Consider the following 25,218-nt stretch of genomic DNA (forward strand, 5'->3'; position numbering starts at 1 on the left):
GTATTAAAAATGGGTTTATGGGAAGGAGTAAAAGGAGTCTTGTGGGGTTGTAATAAAAGAAAGTTATTAAAGCAATTTAAATTTGTTATTGTTAAAGATTTTCCCTGAAATTGTAATTGAAAATTTAATTTGTCCATTCACAGACCCATTCAACTAAATTTCCATATTTCAAATTCTAAAAGAAGACATAAATTTGAGACATAAAAGAAGATATAAATTTGGTTGATTAAAGAAATTTAATCAACCAAACATGTGTCCAAACAACAACAACATGTCCACAATTTCAACAGTAATTTTTTTTCTTCAAGTTTTTTGCTATTATTGTAAAGATTAGCAACTCTGAATTGAAGCTTTTTTTTAAAATTACTTATTATTAGCTTAACATCTTGTTATTAAAAAAAAAATTAATTCTATAATATTTGGGGAGGGAAACCCATCTTTACAATTCAAAAAATAATAAGAAAGTGCAACAGTAAATATTTTTTATATCTTTCATTGTATTTATAAAAACCATGATTTTGAAAATAAACATTAGAATTTTGATGTCTTTGGAAGAAGCTGGTTAAATTAGAAGCAACTTCTAAACTTAACCAACTAATTTCCATTATGACATTTGTAGCTTGTAATCTAAATATAGATTAGTAGAATGAAATGCATTTATATAAACTTAAAAAAATAGGGATAAAAAATTTTTTTGTCAATTTATCTGAAATTTGTTAGGCCTTTTAATTTTAATGTGAAAAACATCTTTGATAAACTGTTAATTGATAAGTTGTTGATACATTTTGAAGATTTAGAATATAATTAAAATACAGTTAAAAATTTGAAAATGAATTTATGTTTAAAACACATGGATTTTAGAGGTCTACTTATAGAATTTTTAAATTTTATTTGTGTATGTGAAATGCACACAATACAAAATATTAATTTTCTAACAACTGTATAACATTGAATATTCAAAGTCAGTAGGTCATAATAATTTTTAAATCTTATAAATAAATTAGTCTTTTGACAATAAAAAACTATAAATTCAGGATTTTTCATTGAATACCAAAGTGTCCTTCATATACCCTAAATTCCTGAAATATTTTAGGCAAAATTTAATAGTTTAAGCAAATATTTCACAACTTTAGACCAGAATTTTAATTTCATAACTGGACTGTTTTAAAAGCATATTGAATGAAGGAGAAAAAAAAAAAAAACATTTTTACAGAAAACATTCTTTTAAATGTGGTAATTGAAAGGTGAGGGATTATTGAAAACATTGAATATCTGTTCTTATCTTCTAAAGCCTTGAAAATATATTGCATTAGGAATTCTTAAAAAAAAAAAAAAATCCAAATGCTTACAGAGAGGTATTCTGAGTAAATTGCCCATTATTCTTTTTTACAGAATAAAATGGTTGATACTGTGCATATGAAATTATGCTTTATAAAAGATACAGTGATAAAAAATATAGGATGTTTAAAAATAGCTGTTAATCATACTATTATTTGGGGAAAAAATTCTGTGTCATTCTCTGCTTTTTAAATTTTTTCACTTCTTGTACTTGTTTCTTTTGTAACTTGGATGTAATTTTTTTTTCATGGAATTCAGTTAGTTCAAAATTCATCTGACAGAAATATAACAATCTGAATTATTAAAATAAAGCTTTTTCTGGCCTAAAACTTTTAAAAATATTTTGAAGATATTAAGAAAAATATTGCTGAATGAACTGTATGTTATATTTTAATGGATTGTATTTTGATAATTTGTTATTTTACTGTCTTTAATTATATTTTAAGGTAATACATTATTTTGTAATTTATATTTTACATCTGCATTTTGACATTCTTACCAAATTATCAATTATTTGCTTAATTTTATAATGTGATTAATAAAATTAAGCAAATTGAATAATTTCTTACTATTTTACTTTTTACCTTATTTTCTGTGTTCTGAAAATTGTTAAAATATGATTTAAACTTTTTTAGAAATTTAACTTTATAATGTAAATTTAGAATAATTTGTTGAATGTTTAAATTTTACAGATGATTTATCAACATTTAGATATGTTTTTAGAATTTAAAAAAAAATCATTTGGTAAATAAGAATAATTTCAAAAATGTATCTGAATTGAAATTTATAAACTCATTCTCATATTTGTAATCATTTTTTGTGCTTGATCACTGCAGTGGGAAGTGAGTTCAACATATTGTTTCGCCTGCTTGTGATATATAAATAGATGTAAAATACATGTTTGATATTGCTTTATAAAATGAATATAACTTTCATAAAATATTGCTGCAATTCGCATGCTTTCTACTTTTCTCTTAAAAACCATATTTATTTAATTACTGGATTTTATTGCCTGTGATATTTGCAAATTTTTTCTTGTATCTCATTTTTCTCATTTCTATTTTGCTTATATTATGCTTTAAAATTTGTATTTTATTTTTAATAAATTTTGCATATATATTATTCTTTAAATGCATGTTTTCTATGTATTTTAAATGTACTTAAGTTTCTTATACAGTTTTAAGTTTCTGAAAGTTATTAAAATTTATGTATGGAAATGTATGAATTGAGGAAAACGTCATTACTTAATTGAAGATAAATTGTTAAACAAGCTTAATGGTTTCTAAAATGTTTTTATCTGTAAACAAGCACATTAAAATAAAGTAAATTAAATATTAATTGGTTTTTTTTTTTGGTAATTTTATTTAGAGTATGAGTATGGCATTCAATGTCATACAGATGATGTTCCAGTATAGGAATCTTTTGCATTTGTATAATTAAAAAAATCAATATATCAAAAAAGTTAGGATAGGAAGAAATATTAAAAGAAAGTCAGTGAATTTAGGATAAAAAGAAAGGAAAAAAGTTTTTATTCTCTATCATATGTAACATATATCATATTTTAGATAAAATTAAGTTGGAATGTTTTGTAAAAAATGTTAAGTTTTTTTTTTTTTTTTTTTTTTTTTAAATATGGAAAAATTGGAAATTGACTTTTCAAATTTTAAATTGAAATTGCTATGTTGATTATCTCGTTTAACTTGTCATAACAGCTTGACAAAAAGTAACTTAATAGAGATTGAAAAATATTTTAATACATTGTAAAAATAGAATCACATAGAAGAATAACTATTTAATAGATTATTTTTTAAATAAAATGTGCATCATACTTTATTCTTCTGGAAAATTACAGTCTTATAATATCACAAAAAGAAAAGAAAATCTACCTTCTAATAAAAAGGATTCACGCATTGAAAAAATGTACATTACTACACGTATTTGTGAGATGAGATAATTTTATGTTAGTAATATTTTGAAGAAGGATAAAACATAAGTTTGAAATGTATATATTAGTTCAATGTTTTACAATTTAAGATTAGATTTAAAATGCATGTGAATGCCAGAAATTTTACTATGTTTTTAAATCATATAATTTTTATATGTTTCATTTGTTATGATTTTACTTTTTGTTTATTAATTACTTTTTATTAATTATTAATATTTATATCTTCTTCTTTATTTTTGTTTTAAATTAACATTTGAAAAAATATCCAGCATGTTTATCATGCATTTGATGTTTTAAAAAATTTCAATAATTTATTTATAGGCAGGATTGAAACTTTGAGAAAATGCTTTTATTTCTATTCATTTTTTATCATTTATTTTCTTTAATAGGCATGCTTTTTCTTTTCCATAACTTTATTCATGCCTTAAGAAATAATTCTTATTAGGTCGTAGCATGGTAAATAAGAAATCCGATGGTGGATCGCAAGTGAAGGAATCAACAGATAGCAATGCTACTCTTGAAGAGGATGATATTAGAGGTATTGTTATTAATATTTTAGTTTTGATATAAATTATGTGTAATAAATATTGGTGAATTTCATTAATGAAACTTTTTTCTAAATATGTATTTATATACTTTATTTTTATCTTAATTTTCTTTTCACAGAATCCCATCAATTGAAAAGGCTTATAAATTATACATGTTAAGATTTCTATCTTATATTTTAAAATTAATTCATATAATGCATTTTGCTGCTGCTCTTTAATTTGGTGAAAAGCTAATAAAGATAAATTGTTAAGAAAAAAAAATTTAAAAGTGTCGGTTTCGTAAATTTATATATTCAAAGTGTTGGTACTATATTTTATATTCATATGTCAGATTTGAGATCTGTATAAAACTGTAATACGATTTAGAATCTGATCACAAAAAGAGCAACTTGAATTTTTTTTAACCTTTTTTTTTTTTTTTTTTCCTTATGATATTTTAATCAAGTTTGGTATTTTTTCTATTTGGTATTTTTTAAATCAGTTCATTAAAAATTTTGTAGAATTTTATTCTATTATTTTGTGTATATTAGACTAGATTACATCAAATAAATATGCATTTGTTTTGCATTTAACTATGTTTAGCTACCATTTTGTGTGCATTATTCCTCAAAAGAGGATAATTGTTCTTGCATATGAAATAAAATATTGCATATTTTGCTGCATTAGTATTTGTTTATATGTAATATATTAGGCAAATATACAAATAAGGAATTTGTGTGCATTTTACATTATGTTTTAACGAATTGTGGTTATTTTCCAAATTTAATATGTGATCATGAAATTAACTTAATTGATTAAAAGAGCAACCTTTAGGGGGCTGGTAATATTCCACATTATTAATCACCAATCAAATTATTTATATTACATGAAAAGTTTTAATTACGTTATTTAAAATCAGGTTTCATGTTTGAAATAACAAAACTTTGTCTTACTTTTTTTTCTTCATAAATGTTTTTGGAATAATATGTTTAAAACTATAATTAAATTGTATGTCATTTGTTGTTTCCTAATTCCTGAAATTAGAAATCAGTTCAAATTTATTCTAGGATTATTTAAGCATACAGGTGTAAAGGTTTAAATTTTGTGAAACTTTAATGAGACTGAAATTCCTATAAAAAGGAAGTGAACGAGATTCCCCCAATCATCTTTATTTAAGCTATTGGTCTCTATAATAGGACAAGCCAATAAAGATTGTTTTATTGGCTTGTATCAATTCCAAGCAAAACTCCAAAAATAAAAACTTTTTCTAAAATTATAAGTAATATATAATTTGAATAGGCATATTATTATAAAAGTTTTGAAATTGTATAAAAATTTCTTTTTAAGTAATATAAAATTTTGTATTGTAATAGTAATATAACTATATCTCTTAATTATGATTTTCTATTCCAAAACTATGTATTTAAATTTTAATGTGAAATACAATTAAAGATTTAGTAGAAAGTTGGGATGAATTATATTTTGTTTCTTAGATAAATATTGATTAAATAAATTTATTTGTTAGTTACTTATAGTAAATAGTACAATAATATTTTGAATTTTTTTTTCTTTTTAATACATTTGAATTTTTGAGTAAAAAAAATAATATTTTTTATCTGAATATTATTGTGATAATTAATATTCATGTTAATAGTTTTTAAAGTAAAAATTATTTGTTTCAAATATTTTTAAAAGAGGATGATTTTATCTTTAATTCTTGAATACGAATTAATCTTTCTCAGTGTTTACTAAGAATTTCTCTTGTGTATATATTAACTTCAAATATAAAAAGATTCTTTGCTCGGAAAAAAATTATTTTATGTATATTAAAAAATTCTAATAGAAAAATAAGTATTGTTAATAAAATTTTATAAACAATCTGTGTAGGTATGCACTGAAAAAACACCCTGCTTTTTACTTTATATAAATATTTTTCTTCTAAAACAGGAGAGTATGAAAACAATTATATTATGATTTAATTTATATATAATGAATAAAAAAAAATCAGTAATTCAGTTATTAATGGAAGTAAAGTAATATTTAGGTGCCATAACTTCAGTTTTAGTTTTGTGTTTCATTTATTAGACTTCTATTTATGATGCAGGTATTTCAATTGTCATTTCAAAGTGTTTTTAATCAGCATTCAAAATGTATGTATTCTGTTCAAAAATAAGTGCTCAGTATTGTCTGAAAGAAGTCTCTGTATCTAGTTTTAAACATGAGCTTATATTCCTTGAATATTATATTTAAATTATTGAAAGTTGTATAAATTTTTAACTCTATATTCTTAAATTGGGAAGTATAAACCAATAGAAGTAGTTTTAAAAGCTTGCAGATAATTAATGCTTTTGCAAGTTTTTTCTTTTTATATGAAAAATATTTTTCGTGTAAAATATTTCGATTTTGGGACAAAAGAAAGAAAATGAAGCTTTTTTCCCTTGCTTTACATGTTGGTATATTTCATGTAATAAGTGGCAGGCTAGAATTGCATAAATTTAAATAAATTTTTTAATGAATATATTAGAAAGATGTGTTTTATGATTTGTAAAATTAGCAAATCAGTTATAATAATTTCATAAGAATGTTTTAGCTACTTGCTGATAATGTCTTTTTTGTATCTAAAGTTATAGTATGAATTTTTTTTTAAAGCGCAAACTGCAAAAGTTGCCTTTATGAAAAAAGACCGCTGTTTTGGTTTAAAATTATGAATACAATATTATTTTTTTTTTATAAATAAACAGTTTTTTAAATAAAAAAATAATTTATTGTTTCTTTACTTAATAATGGATTTCAAAAATAATTAATGCATCTGCAGCAATTTCTTTTGTAATCAAATCTTAGATGTTGTCAATATCCTAAATCATAATCATGCTTCACTCAGTTAAGCATAAATTTACTCATATTACACCTCTTATTTTTAAAATGAATCACCCATTACTATGAAATCTTTCTTTGTCTGATCATCTAATTTATTTTCCAAATTTTATTTATATGGGAAAAGTGTATCAATACTATTTACAATAAGAATGCTGCCTTAGAAATTATGTTATTTTAAAGGAATTTTTTTACATTTACTTTTTGACATGTTACTCTTAACTCGATTTGTATCTGATAATCATTGCTATTGATGAAAATATCAAGTAAACATTTCAGATTAAAAAAAAATTGAGATCAAATACATGTACATATTAGTTTTTTCATTAGCGATATCTGATATCTTTAGGACATCTTTATCTTCATTCTTGAGTCAGAAGTGTGTGTGTGTGTGGGGGGGGGTAACAATGAATTGCTTGTGTAAACAACCTTTTCCTCAGTCTAAAGGCCATGTGTTAGAGAACTGTTGACTTCCTTCTGCAAAAAGCTGTTTCTTTATAAATTTAAAATATCAGATTTAGTAACCATCCCTTATATTTTTATATATCTTAGATTTGATCATTTAAATTTTAAAAACTTATGCGAATTTCTGCATTTGCTTTATAAAGGTAATTTAAAAGAAAGATTCTTTGATAAATTATAAAAAGAGATAAAGTGTTTTTTTAATTATTATTTTAAGTTCTTGTTGGTTTATGTGATAAAATAATTTATTGTTTTCAAGAAATCATCTAATCTTTAAAGCTATGTTTGTCTCAGAATTCACACTGTTTGGACATAATTTTATTTTTTTGTATGATAATGTGGAATTTTTTTTTTTTTTTTTCTGTTTTAATATAATTTATGTATGCAAAAATATACTATTGCTACCATAAAATGCAGTTTCAAATCTTATTTATAAATTCATGTTTTAGTGAATTTTGCTTGATCTTAAGTTGGTTTCTTTTCTGTCTTGTGCATCAAATTTGTGGTATGGAATGCTTGAATTCAAGAACAATTTTCTAAAATTTTGCTCTTGGTATGCTGTTGAATGGCAAATGTATTAATATTTCTGATGCTTTCAGTTTGCTATATTTTACTTCTTTTTCTTTATTTTTTTCTATTCTTTTTCTACTTCATTTTTCTTTCGTGTTCTTTTCTTCTATTCAGACGGTTCTCATTCAGGCCCCGAAAGGAGCAAAACAGTTATTCAAGTTGAGCAAGGTATGATATATGTATATTCTATGTATGCTATAAGTTTTTCTTTTGCTTTGCTTTATGATATTGCACTTCCTCACTTTGCTGTTTATAATAACAATATTTACATAAAGCATCTTGCTTTTTTTTTTTTTTTGTAGCTGAACATTTATTTTCTTTTTTTTTTTAAAAAAAAAGAATTAATTTTGCATTTGAAAGTTTTATTTTTGTCCCCTGTGTTTTCTTCTTTTTAAGTTCATCTGACTACAATAATAATAATTATTTTATTTTATTTTTTCTTGCTGCATATATTTCTTAAATTTGCATGGATTTCAAAATCCACATTATAAAATTTTTTAAATAAATAAAAAAAAGTCCAAAAAATTGTTCAATAAAAATACTTTTTTTCTGAGTGAAAAGCACTGTTTTATTTATTTTACTAAATTACGATTTTAACATATTTTAATTTTATAAAAATTTTAGTGTTGCTATTTAGTATAAGCTAGATTTTTTTAATTATGACTTATTTATAATTTTTTTATTATACCTGTTTTTATATTTGTAATTACATGAAGAAAATATCAGTTCAGTTAGATTTGAATCTATTTTATATCTTTATTATTTATCTCATTATAATACATTTTTATTTTGGTAGAGGTTGGATTCAAATATTTATGGTTTTAACATCTTTTGCGCATATTTCTGTATTTCATTTTTGAATTGATAAATAATTATTCCTAACTCAAATTTAAAAAAAAATTTTGATGCTTGTATGTGGGTTTTTTTTTCTTGCTATTATTATTTGAAATTCATAAAATTATTTTATTTTGAAATTCTTCAGAGTAAAATAATTGATTAATTTATAATTAATTAATTTTATCTTTCAAATTGCACTACAATTGAAGTAGCCACTCATTCAAATGGAATCTTATTGCCCATACTTTTCTCTTGGATGCTGCTCGTAGTCTTTTTCATTATGAAATTAATTATCTAAATAATTTTTAAACCATTTGATAAAAGAGTAAATTAATTTGGTTGTTAAGCAAGTTTTAAAGGATGGAAGCTATTCAGTAGGGAATATGGAAATTAATGACAGAAATAGTTTGAGGGAGGGGATAATTGCCCTTCTTTGAATGACACTTTTCTATAATCCATTATTACATTTTTTTAAAAAAATTTTTAACTAAGAAGGAACTTTTGACAATCATATAAAGGAAAGTTCTATGTAAAAAAAAATTACTGAGTAATTAATCAAAGCATCAGTCTGCAAGGTTTATGATTTTCAGATGATGAGAGTATATAATTACCTACTTATTTACTCCTTTCTTTCCTAATTCAAAATAATCTGTATTTAATCAAGTAAAATTCAGGATGTTTTTTTTAAAGGCTCCTTTTTAATCTTTTCTGAAAATTTTGGAGGACTATCTGAAATTTTTTTTACTAAGCATTATGCTCATTTCAGGCTTTTAACACATGTTTTAAACTGTTAAGGGCCTATTTTTCACTCAAAAGATTATTATTATTATTTAATGGTGCAATCCAGTTTCAGTATTTCAATACAAATGCTATTCTACTTCTAAGAATATACTTTTGTCAAGGTAATGCAAAATAAAGAAAATTACTTCGCCTTTTATTTTATAGATCTTGTATTGTATAAATATTATAAATTTACATTAATTTTTTAAGTGAACAATAACTTATATTGTTTTTTATATCTTGAGTTTGTGCATGCATGCATAAAATGTCAGACATAATGCAAAAATTGCTGAAACAAGATACTTTAAGAAAGTGTGCATATTGAGAATGTTAACTTCATCAAAAGTTCAGTTTATTAATAGCATCTGGAAAATTTATTATGACTTTCCAGATATGCTTTTGTGCAGTGGAATACTATTTTCTGTATGCCATAGAATATTTTGAAAAATTTGTGAGAGACGATTTTGAGATAGTTTTGTTCTTTATTCTGTTGTGGAATAAGGGGAGGCATACTTGTTGGAGAATATGGGCAGGCAGCAATGTTGCCTTAAGGCACTCAATGCAATTTTCTATGGGATTTATATCAGGTGGATAGGATGGTCATAAGTCTTAAAAGAATTCCGTGGAACATTCTATCTTCATGCAAATTCTTACAAACTATGCATTCAGATTTGCAGTTAATGTTATTTGTTGAACATCCAAATTAGGTTTTTTTCAATAGTGTGTGTGTCCTGTATATATATATGTATGTGTCTTTAATGCATAAATGATTTCTATGTATCATTTAAATATAGGAACAAAATCTAACCTTCTCGGTTATTAATTATGTTGAAAATATGCTGTTAAAGTAATATGTTTTTAAATTTTATTTTTATTTCATGTTATTTAGGTTAACTTTTAGTCTAAAAAATGTATGGCTTGTTTAGCACATGGCAATAAAATGTCTACTTTTTTCACAAATATTTTGAATACTTATTAAAGTTAAAACATTAATTTAATAATGCAGGAATATAAATGTGATAATGTCTGATAGTCAATAAAAATAATGAATATTAATTTTCCTCATCCATTATGCTGATTTTATACATTTATCAAATCTTCAAAGGAAAAGTTGAAATTGTACTTGATTTTTTTTTTTTAACCTGAGTGAATTCATTTTGATAACAAGAAAAATGAAGGATTTCAAATAATGCCCAAATATGTTTGATATTATAATTGGCACTGCAAATTTTAAAATGTATATTCCTCAAGAGCTAGAATATTTTTAAAAGTTACAGAGTATGATCTTGGGTTCATTAGCGATGGAGTTATTGGCCTTTCATTTCATGAGAATATACTAAGCTTTTATTTTATATTTTTCCTATGTGTTTTAATCATTTTTGTATTTCATCAAAATTTTATATTGCTATTTCTTGTTTCAATTCTTGTTTGTCTTCTTTAAGTTTCACTCATTGTGATAACTTTATTACTAAAATAATTGAAAAATCAATAACAATTCATTTATTTGGTACATAATTTAAACAATATCTTGATCTATATTTGATATAATTATTGCTCTTTTAAATCTTTAATCTTTAGATATATTATTGTATCATGTCAAATAAAAGACATGTTGAATTTTTGCTCTACATATAAGACAATGAACAATAAATCTGAGGCTTCTTTTGTATTCAAAACTATACTGTTGTATAGAATGTTGAACCAAATTTGAAAAATTGAATCTCATTTTTTTAAATACATATTGAAACTGCCATGAGATAAATTACTTTGGAGACTACTGGAGCAATAAACTAATATTGCTTATTGTCATCTGCAAAAATATCCTAACCAACCATTATAAAGAAAAATGCAAAAGGAGTATTTAGCTTTACAATCTATTAAGTTGCTCAATTTTTTTATGATTCATTAAACTATGTTTATGCATGAGTAGATGTTTATTGATTTCCATTAATGGTGCATTATTAATTCTTTTTAATTGATTCAATTTTAGTTCAATTGTTATAATATTAACAAGAAATATTCATGTAAAATACATAAAGCTCAAAGTCATTAGTTATACATTTAAAGGGAAAATAAAACTTCTTAAATTCCATTTCTAAAAGTATTTCTTTAAATTATGGGATCACTTTCATATTTAGCATGGAATTTTATTGGGAGTGAGATGAAAAATAGAATATTGTGTAGCTATATGTATGAAAATATTTTTGCCATTGTTAAAGTGTTAAGATAAATGAAGATTTTTAATTGAGTTTTTTTCATTCCATTTCATGATAAAAAAAAAACATTAATGCACGAAAAAGATTGTATTTTCTTAAAATAAATTAATAATATATCTAAAGTAGTTGATCATTTGTATAGAAGATAGGTATCTTCTTATGTATATCACTACAAAGTATCTTATCACAACATATATTGTGCGCAGTATTACATTATTTTGCTTAAAGTGTAAGTAAATAATTTTGTGCTGTAGGATGTAAGTAAAATATTGTATTCTTTTAAAATTAAGGCTGAGTCTGTTTTAACTGATATACATTTTCTTAATTTTGAATCCTATGTATATTATGCATTTAAACTCAAAATTGTGTGAGCATGGGGGAATAAAGTATAAAATCCTTTTCTTTGTTTGTATTGTTACATTTTTAACTAATAATATTAAGACAAAAATATTTAATCAATTTATTAAGATACTTTTACCTGTAGATATAAGTTTCAAATCTTTTTATTTTTTATTCATATTACATTTAGATACTTTTTTTAAGAATTAAAAAAATCACATGGTTCAATAATTCTTTATTAATGATTTTTGATGACACCTTTACCTTTGAATTTGATGATATTTATACTTTGATGCTTCAGTAATGACTTAAATATTTAAAATATTTTCTAGATTTTTGAAAAATTTAAAAGTTTCATAAATGTGCATTTTCTGAAATGTTTTGATTGAAAATTATTTAATATTCAATGCATAATTAAAACCAAAACAGTCTTTGACAATGGTTGCATTGAATTATTCACATATCTATATGATGCATAAGTGATTTTCTTTATTGCATAATTTCTAAAGCAGGTTTGCTCCTTTTGTCACAATGTTAATGAATGTCAATATTCATAGCAAGTTATTCGTTAAATAAGATCACATAATTTTATATTGGAATTCTCTACTTATCAAATACCTATAGATAAATTTATTGTGATAAATCTGCTCATATTATTAGTATAAAAATTTAATTATGTGTTGGAATTTGGAATAAATATAACTTATATATAGAAATACAGAATCTTTACAGAAATTTATAAAACATATATATTTACAATCTATATGGAATTTGTTTGTAAAATTCTATTTAAAAATTTATGTTATTAATTAAATTTATGTTGTATTTAAGTATAAAAACAAAGTTTGAAATATTTTATTTAAATTTTGCAATTAAAATTATTCCATATGTTAATAAAGAAGCACAATCTTAAAAAAAAAAAAAAAAAAATGTTCTTGTACCATACAAATTAAAGCATAGAGATGATTTTAACCTATAATTTAAAGTAAACTTTGGATTATGTTTAAAAACAAAAAAAAACCATTCTAATGCCCGTTTTTTTTTGTTGTTGTTGTTATTATTTCAGTAGAATTATTACTCAAAAATGTTAATATTTTAACTTTTTAATCAGTAAATAAAATGAAAAAACTGTAATATGTTTAGGAATTTATATATTGCATTGTGATCTTGTAAGTTTAAAGTTCTTCAATTTGCTTTCAGCTTTCTTGTAAGTTCAATAACTTTTGTCTGTTATTTTTTTTTTTCAGTAGGTTATTTTTCGTATTGTAATTTTTATAAACTAAAATTTAAAATGTGCTGATTGATTCAATCTATGCAAAAACATATCAGTAATCTTAGGCAAATTGTTCTATAGCATCCTTTCCAATTGATATCAACTTGAGAAACAAAAAATTGTACATTAATTTTTAATGTTTATATAACATTAAAAACAGCTTTATTTTTGATAAAACAACTGCATAAATTGTTTTTTTAATCATACATTCAATTATTTTATATCTAGAAATATTTAAATATCAAAATTTTGAGTTTGATAATTACTTTTTTTACCACAGAATTATATTTTAAAGCAGCATAATTCTTTATAATTATATTGCTTTTTTTTTTGCAATTAATTTAGGTTTTATTGAACCTGTTTGTTATCTTCCTTTCCCTGCTTTAAGTGTTTTGTATTATTTGCATTGCTATAAGTAGTTTTAGAAATGTACAAGTGTTTTTCTGCTTTATATAAAAGAATCAATGCACAATATTGCTATTGTTAGTTTTGAATTGAAATTTATATATATACATGTTGAAATTTCAATGGCATTTTTTCTAAACATTTTTTATATTTTCAGTGCATTTATGTAAAATAGTTAGAAAAATAGGTAATGCTTTGGTTTTTATAGGATATTAATGTCTTATCTTAATTGTGCATGGCTGAAATTTGTCTGTTGTCATAAATTAATTGAATTGTCTTGGCAATAATTTGATCTTTGTGTTTAATTGAGTGTTATGTCTGTATATCTGTTATATGCTCATCATGTATCATTCACATTATTATATTTGACGGTTTATGTATTTAACAAAACCAATTTTAATGTAATTATCAGAATGTGTGTATAAAAATCCATTGTGTTGTAAACCAACTCAAATAATGTTCCCTAATACTTCATTACTAAATATTTTTTAACTAATTAAAAAAGAAAAGAGAACTTTAGTCCATTTAAAAGATGGAAAAAGATGTGCATTTTTAATGTATTGCACTTTAATTGTGTTGCATGTGTTTGTTTAAATGGCTATTGTCCACTATCTTTATTTGGAAATATGATCTACTTGGCTACATTTTGGGTTTGAAATGCAAGTCATAATACAACAGTATGACTTTTTAAAAAAATTCATTTTCCCCTCTTACGTCGTGAAAAATTATTTATTTCAAAATGGATTTTATTGTTGATATAAATTTTAAATGGGAAAAAATCCTTCCTTTTAATGAATTTTAATTCCATATATTATTGATAAGTATAAACAAAAAAGAAGTCAGGAGAAATTCTTATAAATTAACACATACTTAAAAAAAATAATTTAAAGATATAATTACTTCTTTATATAATTGATTATGATACTTCTAAAAGGTTTCTTCAAATTTTTTTTTAAATATATATTTGTGGTGAGACCGAAGCTTACTATTATCTGGTAGGAGATCATATTTCTTTTTCTTATTTTTGCATGCCTGTATCATGTGTTTTCTTGTATGGTGGTGTTTTAGTTGCATGAACATGTTGTCACCTAATTTAGGGTTTCATTACTTTTCAGGGCCTCTTATTTAAACCAAACCATTGTTTAAATCTGAATAACTTTTTGATTTCTAGATGTTTATGCTTAGAGTTCTGTACTGTAATTCTACAGAAAAAGTGTAATTAATATAAACAATTTTTAACAAAAATTACTACTTGATGTTTTATTAAATTTTAATCATAATTTGAAGTTCAATTTTCATTCTTAATTTAGTGTGCAAAAATATAAATATATTATTTTCAACTTAAAAAAAATATTTTGAAATTTGACATTATTTTCATTACTGTTTATGAATTTATAAATTATTAATTGTAAATATATTTCAATTATCAAATTATTTCATTATGTTTGTTAATTCATAATAAATGATAATTGTTGTTAAATGTTCAATAATATGAAGTATTTTAATTTACTTACTTTAAACTTTCATAAACTGAATGAACATTAATATGTTTCAAAATTTATATCATTATTTTGTCACATATTATGTAATTTTTTTCCCCATTCTATCTTTTATTTTTATTTCATAAACATTGATTTTAAAATAAAAAACTTAAACCTAAAATTTTCACTTTGGAATGTTCTTTACTGAATCTGAAAGCTTTCTTTATTTCAGTAAAACTTGTTAAAAAAAATTATAATGATTTTAAGTCTGAGATGAAATAAAATAATTCTTTAAACTTTTATTTTAAAACTAAATATATGCATTAAATTAGCTAATTTAAAATAAAATAAAGTATATTTTGTTTGCAGAATAGACACTAACAAGATATATATATTTTCTTGAATGATATTTCATAAATATATAAAAATATTTTAGTAAATTCTTACAAATATTTTCAGTAATTTAATTATCAAAAAAATGTGCAAATAAAAAATCATTTTTTAATTTTTTTAAATTTTAGTTTCTATTGTTGCACTTACCTGAATGTTACAGTTTCAACAACAGCAATAAATTAATAAATGTATTAAAATAACAAACAATGAGAAATTCCTTACATAAAATGATTGATATAAAAGGGAATTTTTTAACTTTGACTTCAAAAATGTGTGATTTTCATAAGTGAAAATTTTGAAGTGCTTATTTAAGTGGAAAGCTAAATAAATTAATGCTGGATTAAATTGAAAAAAAAAAAAAAAAAACCTACTGAAAAAATAGTTATGAAACTAAAATAAAAATAATCTCTCTATAAACCAATAACTATCAATTAGGAATAGAATAAAATAGGCAATAGTAAATAGTTTACAATACAGAAGCTTTGAGCATGAACTCTTTGTTCTTTTTTTTTATCAATTTTATTTTATTTTGTTTCTTTTGTATTCAATGCTGTTTTTAAGTTTTTGCTTCTACTTCCTTTTCTCAAAGTTAAGTCTCCGATCTCACCTCATCCCCCTGATAATAAATTCACATATAAAAGGCCCTCTGAAACAAGTTCAAGTATGTCTATGGGTAAGTAGTTATGTTTTGATTATGAAAACATCAAAAACTGATTTAAAAACAGACTATTATTGAATTACAAACCATGAGGAGAGAGTATTTGTATTAATGTATATTTACTGTTGTGTAATGTGTTTCTATATGGTATGCTACTTGTTGTGGTTTGCTTTTTATATAATTTTATGTTTTACAATCTGTAAAAGGAAACTTTTAACTATACTCAGTATTTTATGTCATGTTCAATTAATGTTGCATGATGCCATGCACTTGTTTGAACTTATGCCATTCTAAATTTCTTAAATTGTTAAAAGTTTTTAAGAATTTTTTCTTTCAAGTGAAGATTTGTGCTTCTTTTTCTTATTCTTAATAAATATTAACCAAAATATGTTATATGAAAAATCTGTAGACGATTCCTCTTTTTGTGATTCACAAAGGTTTAAAGTTGTTTGATTCTTTTACAATAAAGGCAGAACTTGTGATAATAATTGTGTTTCTACTTATAAATGAAATTTTCCTTAAAAATTTCCTTATTAAATAAAATCAGAAGATGTTTTTTGATATTATGTAATTCATTATATTTTCTACTAAGCTAAATCTTATACTTTTCCTGTAAGTGAAACTTTTTTATATCTAATATTTATGTTTCAGATTAAATATGCAGGTAAACAGGTAATAAGTATTAAAACAGGTATTTTATATTTTAATATTTTTACTTGGAAGTTAATCATACAAAATCTTTATTTTTCAGCAGCTTTAAAGAGCACCAATGGATTGCTAGATCGTGAGTATTCTTTATAGTTGGAACTTTAATTCCTTTAAAAAAATGTACATTTATTATTTGTATGCTTTCTTATAATTTATATTATTTGTATGCATTCTTATAATTTTTTTGTCATATTCTAGTGCATTCATTTACAAAGTAAACATCGCTATGTCCCGGAGAACTTTGATGCCCTTGTAAGGGCACTGCAATCTATTCTTTATTTTTCCTAAGTACTGAAGCTCTATGAATTTTAATTAACTTCATTTTTAATTAACTTCTTATTTGTGGAAAGTTAGATTATTGTTAATTGCTGTTGTAAAATCAAGGTATTTTGCAAAAATGGTAAAGAAATGAGGGATCTGTATCCAGTTTAATTCCATGATTGAGAAGATGTTTAGTAATGAATAAGTTCATCCATCCCTATGGTTTATTAAAGTCTATTCATTAAATTTTTATGTGCCTTAAACTGTATTTTATTTATTTTTATATAAACTATCAACAATTTTATTGATTACATAAAGTGATTGAGTGTAAATAAGTATTCATTGCATCCAGACTTCTAAATAAAATTTCTGCAAGAATCTGTGAATCCAAAAACTTTAAAAACCACTATTTAAAATTGATGTTATGTTCATTTAAAGGGTCTATTAAATTGATTAAACTTGCATTTTTCTGAAAAAATTTATTTAAAAATATTTATTTGTAAGATATTGAAAATAAAATATTAATAAAATGTACTGTGATAATTCCAATTCTAATTACATACAACATAATTTATTGATAGCTTCTTGGCATAATAGAGTTGTTTTTAAACTATCAATGTACTGTTTCATTTATATTAAAGATAAAGAATTTTAAACTGTTTTGTTAACTACTTGTTTTTCTTCTCTACTAGTCTTAGAAAATAGGTTGTTTTAGAATATTTTACATATCTATAAGTGATGATTATTTGTGGTTGATGAAAGTATTATTCATCTTTCATTATTGGCCAAGCCAGCTGCAAAACTACATAATGTCAATTGTCGCATACAATTTGACAGAAACAGTTTAGTTCATATTTACAATTTCAGGTGATAGAGGGAGAAAAAAAAATGTCATAATGTAAAGAAATACTGTATATATATATATATTATATATATATATATATATTATATATATATATATATTCATCCTTATAATTAATCTTAAATAGCTGATTTTTTTTAAAAAATTGGTTTAGAAAAATTGGCTTTTATTTCTTAAATAAATAATGAGAAATTTTTTTTAAAAAATTAAATTTTTAAAAATCATATTGAAATTTTGTAAATAATCAGTTTTTTTTTGTTTTATGACTAAGAAACTGTATGTTGCTAGTTAGCAACCATGGGCTTTAGTTGAGAAAAAGAATCGTTTATAAAATTCTATAATATTAAATACTGTGGTAACACTTAATTATTATTATTAAAACTGTAGTAACGATTCTCCACAATAGTCTTTAAAAAAATTAATTTTTATACAAATGCAAAAAAATTTGCAGAAGATAACATAAAAATGAAAGTGGAAAAAATAAAGACTTTTTAAGATAATTACAAATACAATTTCTTAAGAACATATTACTTAAGAAATTGTATTGAAATTTTTAAAACAATTATTTTTGTCAAAGCATTGCCCTTTAGAGGGATTAAATTTAGCAGCTAGACTTAGGTTAATATTTTTCATTTGTAAATCTACAGTGAGTCTTTTATGATATGGTTATGCTCTTCTGGAATAATTTTTAATATGTTTGTAGGCATAATTTTAGTATAGAATTATTGTTTGAAGTTCAATTGCTAAAGATATCTATTAAATTGAACAATAAGAATAAATTTCTGCGAAGTGATAAAATACCTATGAATTGTTCTTAGATTTAATAATAAATAAGATCAAAGATATTGGTTTCTTTTTTAAAATTAAAAAAAAATTGTTATTTGAAATAAAAGTGTTATTGAATAATTATTGTTTTGTTTTTGAAATGTTTTTTTTTTTTTTTTTTTATTTCCGAATAGCTCGTAAACAAGAAGTTATAAAGTTGACTGAACAGTTAGTTGAAGCAGTGAATAGTGGGGATTATGAATTTTATACGTGAGTAGTACAAACAAATTCTTTGATGATTTAAATATATCCAGTAATATTTTTATTAATTTCTTATATCCAGGATTTCTCCCCCCCCCCAACCTTCTTATGTCATTAGTGAAAATATCAGATTTTTTTTAAAGTGAAAATTGAATTATTCTTAACCATTTTTTATTTTAAATGTTAAAGTAGATATGCTCTTTTGCATACAGTTAACCTGCTTAATTCTTTCAAATGTTAGTTTCATCTGTATTTTAGCATTTATATATATAAAGAGTGGTTATAATAAACTTCCTCTATAAACAGCATCCTACAACGCAAACAGGTGAACGGGTTACAACAAAATTTGGTATATAGACTATACATGAGGTGCGTTTATGTAATTTCGAAGAAAAAAAGTTCCAAAATGTCTACCAGAGGGCGCATTTTCTGGAAAAACATTAATTTTAAACAATAAACAACCAAAATGGAATACAGAAACAATATTAACATTTATTGGCTAGTTTCTGATCACCTTGGCATCAAACCACATTAAGTGAAGGTAAGGAAAAAATAACAGTATGCTGTTTGGGGGGGGGGGGTTCAGTTTGTAGAAGCAAGAACAGATTAGGACGAAATTGCACAAGAGGAGCAGTTGTTAATCGTGTCCAGGATGATATAGGAAAAGGTGCTCCATGTGGCCACTCTCATTCACCTGCAAAATTTCAAGTTGATGGACAGTATGTTCAACAGCAGATCGTAATTGATCAGTTGTGATGCTTCGCACAGGAAGCGTTATGGAGTCGTTATCTTTAAGTCATTCAACATTGCAACAAGATTCTGCCTTCAATACAGCTGGAAACATCAACATAAAACATGACTATGACTGCAGCATTTCTTGCCCTAACCTGTTGTGCATACAACTTCCTTTTCTTCACAAGCATGCAAATCTCGACATATTTTCCTAAAACTGGCAGCTTTTCCTGGTTTTACATTTTATTACTTATAATTCTTGTTCTTGGTTGTTAATATTGTTTCTGCATTCCGTTTTAATAGTTTATTGTGTTAAATCTACTGTTTTTCCGGAAAAGGCGCCCTCTGGTAGGCATTTTGAAACTTTTTTTTTTCTTTTTTTGAAATTCTGTGAGTGTATGAGCATTTCCGTGTATAGTTTATACACCAAATTTCATTGTAATCTGTTTATCACAATTGCAATGAACAGATTACAATGAATGTAATCTGTTCATCTGTTTGCGTTGTAGGATGCTCTTTATAGGAGAAGTTTAATTGTAACCACTATGTATATATAATATAACATTCATGTGGTAATAGTAATTCAATTTTAATGACCTCTGTCATACCATACCAAATGAAAGTTCTGTTTTAAATCATGCTTACACAATGAATATAGAGCATTCTGATTGGTTAACTAGGCATGCAAAATGACAGAACTGTACTGTTTAGTGGAAGGTGCAATCCATCCAAAAAAAAAAAAAAAATTTCTGTCAAAAATGGAGAACAGATGACTATTGATGATGTATTTAGATACCTGATATGTCAAATGAAATAAATATTGGCAAAATAGATGCAGTGATATAAGACTGTGGGAATCTATTAGTGTTCTTTTCCCAATTGGGAGAATGTATTGTGAACTAGTAGTTTTAAGGTTTTTCTTGAAAATGAGGGATTGCTGGAGGGCATCATCCATGATAACATATCTGGGATGGTGTATCATAAAAATTATCTAAATTAGTACAATAATTGGGATTGAAAATTTTTTTTCCCCCCTCCATACAAAAAAAAAAAATAAATAAATAAAATGGGACAGGTCACTCATCAATGTCATATCTGGGGGTTATAAACTTTCATGTGAAATAAAATTAGCAGTGATTGGGACTGGCGGATTGGTTTTTTGATTATGCAAATCATTTTAAATAAATAATTACCTTTTTAATTGAAGCATAGTATTCAAACTTGTAGTTTTTCTTTTTAATTTCTTCATATCAATGCTCACCAAAAATAATTAATTATTTTGATAATGTAACCATGAATTTCATAGCTTTTTGTAAGAACATTTAAAGTGATCAGCCGTATTTCCATTACAGTTTGATAAAATTAATATGTGATTTCTGCAAATATGGTTACTATTTTATCAGACAAGTTAGAATAAGATTCCCTCTTATCACATTTAATTAATATCTTTCAAATCTCAATATTGAAATTTTGTTCATGGTCTACAATTTAAATAAAAAAGGAAAGAGAAAAGATGAATTCCTTTATGCATGTGCAAAGTGATTTTAAAAATAATTCCCCTCCCACTTGTATTTTTTACTTGTTATATTTGCTGTTTTCTTGTCTTAAAAATCCTTAAAGGTAATCATTTCAAATTTATATCTAATTAACTATTATATAAAATTAGAATTATTTGAATTCAACTATTTAATTATAAAAGTATTATAAATTTCAGCATAATTTAGATTTAACATAACTGTCAGCTAAAAATGCATATGATTAGATTTTTAATCAGATTGTGATAGTAATTCTAATATCCCTTGCTCTAGCACTTTTGTAATGTCTATAAATCAAGGATTCATAATAAAGGGAGTATTTGTTACACTGTTATATATGGGAGTAAATTGCCTTCATAAAAAAGTTTGTTAAAAAGAAACTTTTAAGATCTGTATTTGGCTTCTGTATAATCTTTAGAAAACAACCTTAACACAATGAGCATTTTGCTGCAAATGTGCACATTTGTCTTTTTTTTTTTTTTTTTTTTTTTTGAGTACCTCTGATTAAAAGCACAGTTTGAGCATAGAATTCACACCCTTCTTTTTGTTAATATGTTTCAACCAAAGGAAGAGTTTCATTCCTATGTATTAGCTCAAAATTTAGTTAAAAGCAGATAAAATAATTAAATAAAAATTACCATTATTTTATCATCAGTTTTAAATAATCTTAGTTCCAATTTTGGATGGAAAAAATAGTTGGTATAAAAAGATATTTTATATCTTATAATATTTCATGCTTGAACTTTTATTAGTAAATTATTTTTCTTAAAATGAATTATTACTGAATATTATATACACATAATATTTTTTTATCTCTTCACATTATGAAATAATTGTTAAATTTACAAAAATTTGTAATAACTCATTTATTATAATTAGCTATATGATAATGATAATTTCCTACAATAAGTCATTTTGATATAGTGCCTTAAAATAGAAAATTAATATTTTTTGTTGTCATTTTATTTCAGAAAATTCTGCGATCCACACATGACTGCCTTTGAACCTGAAGCTTTAGGTAATTTGGTTGAAGGAATGGATTTCCACAAGTTTTATTTTGATAATGGTAACTAAATATGTGCTTTGATGTTACCATTTATGTCAGTAATTTATAATTTAATTCAAAATCAAATTTTCTTTCGATTAATCTTGCATGCTCTTTGGAGGATAAAAACCAATATCTGTGCCTAATATTTAAGATATGTGCCTAATATGTAATATTAAGTTCACACTTAAATATTACACAGTCATAAATAATGTTTTAAGTTATGAAAATGAACAAATCATTTATGTTTATTTAATCACCATTATTACGATAAAATGTTTTATCTTTTAAAAATCAACTTTATTAACCTAATGATATCTAACTTAAAATTAAAAGTAACTTTTTTCAAGCAATATTTTTATGTTACAAATAACTTTTTGAAACATAGTTATAATTCTGTTAATTGTGATTAATATTTAGAAAACGTTTTCAACAATACTTTGGAAATTAAAATATGTAATAAAAATTATAAAAGTCAAACTTACATGTATTGTACTTAGATTCCTGAAGGGAAAAAAGTTAAATATGTCGAGATGTTGATATGTAGAATTTTCAATATAAAGAAATATATTCTACTAAATTTTGAACATTTTTTAACTAGAAACAAGTATGAATTTTTAATTTCTTAAGGTGAAGAAAAATTTAAAAAAATTAAAATATTTAAAAAAAATTATGTAAAAATTTTCAGATAACTGATTTTTCCAAATTACTTATACCTGATGTATATATTTGCGTTTCAATGCATTATTGGTTATGCCTTTATTTCTCATCTCACTTTATGTGTCTTTTATTGAGCTGAACTTTTCTAACATATTTTTACAATTTCTATTTGAGTGCCATATTCAAAATAAAAAAAAATAATCTAAAGATAAACTGAATTTAAGGTAAAAATTTTACTTTAAGCTTTAAAAAAATGAAGAACAAATGTTAAAGTTTTATAAACAAAAATTGTGTTCTGTGAAATCATGATATATGACTCGCTAGAAAGGAGTCTCGAACTCCCTATAAAATTTCTAGTTTTCTGAAAGTTTGAAGTATTTTATAATTTCCAGTTTCTGTTATAATAAGAATTTTTGAAACGTTTTTTCCCCATTTTGTACACCTTCTTATGAAAAGCATCCACAGTTTCTTTTTGGCTGCAACAATTTTATATTATATGGTTTATAATATGACATTTTTTTAATGTATTGATACTAGTTGAAATATCTGGTATAGCTCAGGATTAAATTTCTTTCATGTATAGTATTTTTAATGCAAAAATTACTTATGTGGAAACAAATAATACAAAATCCTTTTATTGCCGAAACATTTTTTCATTAAAATTAGAACTGATTTTTAAAATTTTCTTTTATAGTTTTGCTAAAATATTCAGGCAGCAGCTGTGATGTTTTCTTGCACTTCACATATATATATATATACACACACACAAGAAAAAAAAAAGTAATAATTTCTGCTTGATTTTGTGCAGTTGACTAATACCTGCTTTTAGGCATCATTAAACCACTATTTTAATATTGTCTACTAAAATTAGTAGAACATTGCCATGAGTTATGAATTGAAATTGGTAGAATAATAGTTCAAAGTTCTATTTTTGTCTTCCAAAGAAGTGTCTATAAATTTCCGTATTTCAAAATTATTCATATTAAATTTTTTAAAGGATAACAATTGAAGAAAAAATTGGATGGAAATGAAATGATTGAAAAAGTAAAATTTGAATTTTATGATTGAATAATTTTTATTATTATTTGGCATGATTTCCTCCAAATTACTGATAAAAAAAAAAGATGAAAATTGGTTAATTTTTTAAAGCCTGAAGTTGCTGCTATCATCCATCATCAGTTTTCTTTGTTTACAAAAGCTTGATTTTTCATGTATTTGTTTGACTGTTTGAATTTTTTAGACATGTTAAATCATAACTATAAAATAACAATAAAAAAGGTAAACATTAAAATAAAATAAAAAGTTTAAAAAATGTTGGTAGAGTAGTTCAAAGTTAATTTTAATGATGAATTTTTTTAAAAATTAATAATGGTTGAAAGAAAAATTGCACAGAAATGCAATTAGAATCCTTGTATTAGCAAAATTTTAAGGTAAAATAAAATTATTTATTATGAAATAATTTCTCTGAAGTTTCTGTTCAAATAAGATGAAATTTTGATTTATTTCTGATTAATTGTATATTCAATTTTTAAACATCGGAAAGTTGATACTATTCTTTCTTTTGTCTTGAATAATAAATAAGCTAAAATTTGATTGAATCAATTCACTTGTTTAGAAGATGGAGAACATGCATACTAGTCATAATGACTTTTATTTATATTAAGATCCTGGAATTTTTTATATTGTATTCAAAATTCCAGAAAATCTGATTATAAAGATTTTTTTTTTTTTTTTTTTTTTTTTGATAATTCAAAGTTTTAATGTATTTGTCTTGTGCAATTATCATAAGGCGATTTCCTATTTTATTGTGATACTGAAAAATTTGATTTTCAGTCCTAGGCAAAAATAGTAAAACTTTGCACAGCACAATATTGAATCCATCAGTTCACATCCTGGGAGATGATGCTGCATGTATAGCATACATTCGACTTACGCAGTACATGGATAAGTAAGTATCAATTTAAAATTTAAAAGCTTGTTTTATGTTGTAGCTTGTGAAATTTTAGAAAATAACTGACAATTTTTATTAATAAATTAATATAAGCATTAAGTATTTGTTCAAATAGAAACATTTTACTTTGAACCAGATTTTTGTAAGTTGTCCAAGTTTTGCATGATTCTTTCTACACTATTTACATTCTAGTTTTTTTATGTACAATTAGTCATCTATTTGATCCTAGGAACATCCAGATATAGATAGAAATTTAATTCAATCAGAAATATTGAAAATAAATAGAATAATCTAAAATGCAATAATTTTGTTGTGTATTGAAAATATATTTTTTTTCATT

General features: G+C 23.6%; 1 protein-coding gene across 8 annotated transcripts in view; it reads left to right on the forward strand.

Moving 5' to 3' along the window:
- The window catches only part of LOC129961894 (calcium/calmodulin-dependent protein kinase type II alpha chain-like), an 81,342-nt gene that overhangs the window by 49,531 nt on the left and 6,593 nt on the right, over positions 1 to 25,218 (forward strand). The window contains exons 13-19 of one of the 8 annotated variants that reach the window (XM_056075515.1): positions 3,729 to 3,821; positions 7,831 to 7,884; positions 16,030 to 16,113; positions 16,853 to 16,882; positions 18,889 to 18,964; positions 22,194 to 22,288; positions 24,761 to 24,875. In XM_056075515.1, coding sequence (XP_055931490.1) covers positions 3,729 to 3,821; positions 7,831 to 7,884; positions 16,030 to 16,113; positions 16,853 to 16,882; positions 18,889 to 18,964; positions 22,194 to 22,288; positions 24,761 to 24,875 — 547 coding nt within the window. Of the gene's footprint in view, positions 1 to 3,728; positions 3,822 to 7,830; positions 7,885 to 16,029; positions 16,114 to 16,849; positions 16,883 to 18,888; positions 18,965 to 22,193; positions 22,289 to 24,760; positions 24,876 to 25,218 lie in introns of all 8 variants that reach the window. The other 7 variants (XM_056075514.1, XM_056075519.1, XM_056075518.1 and 4 more) reach the window with 7 other exon arrangements.

The sequence above is a fragment of the Argiope bruennichi genome, chromosome 2 (assembly GCF_947563725.1).
Source record: "Argiope bruennichi chromosome 2, qqArgBrue1.1, whole genome shotgun sequence".
NCBI lineage: Eukaryota > Metazoa > Arthropoda > Arachnida > Araneae > Araneidae > Argiope > Argiope bruennichi.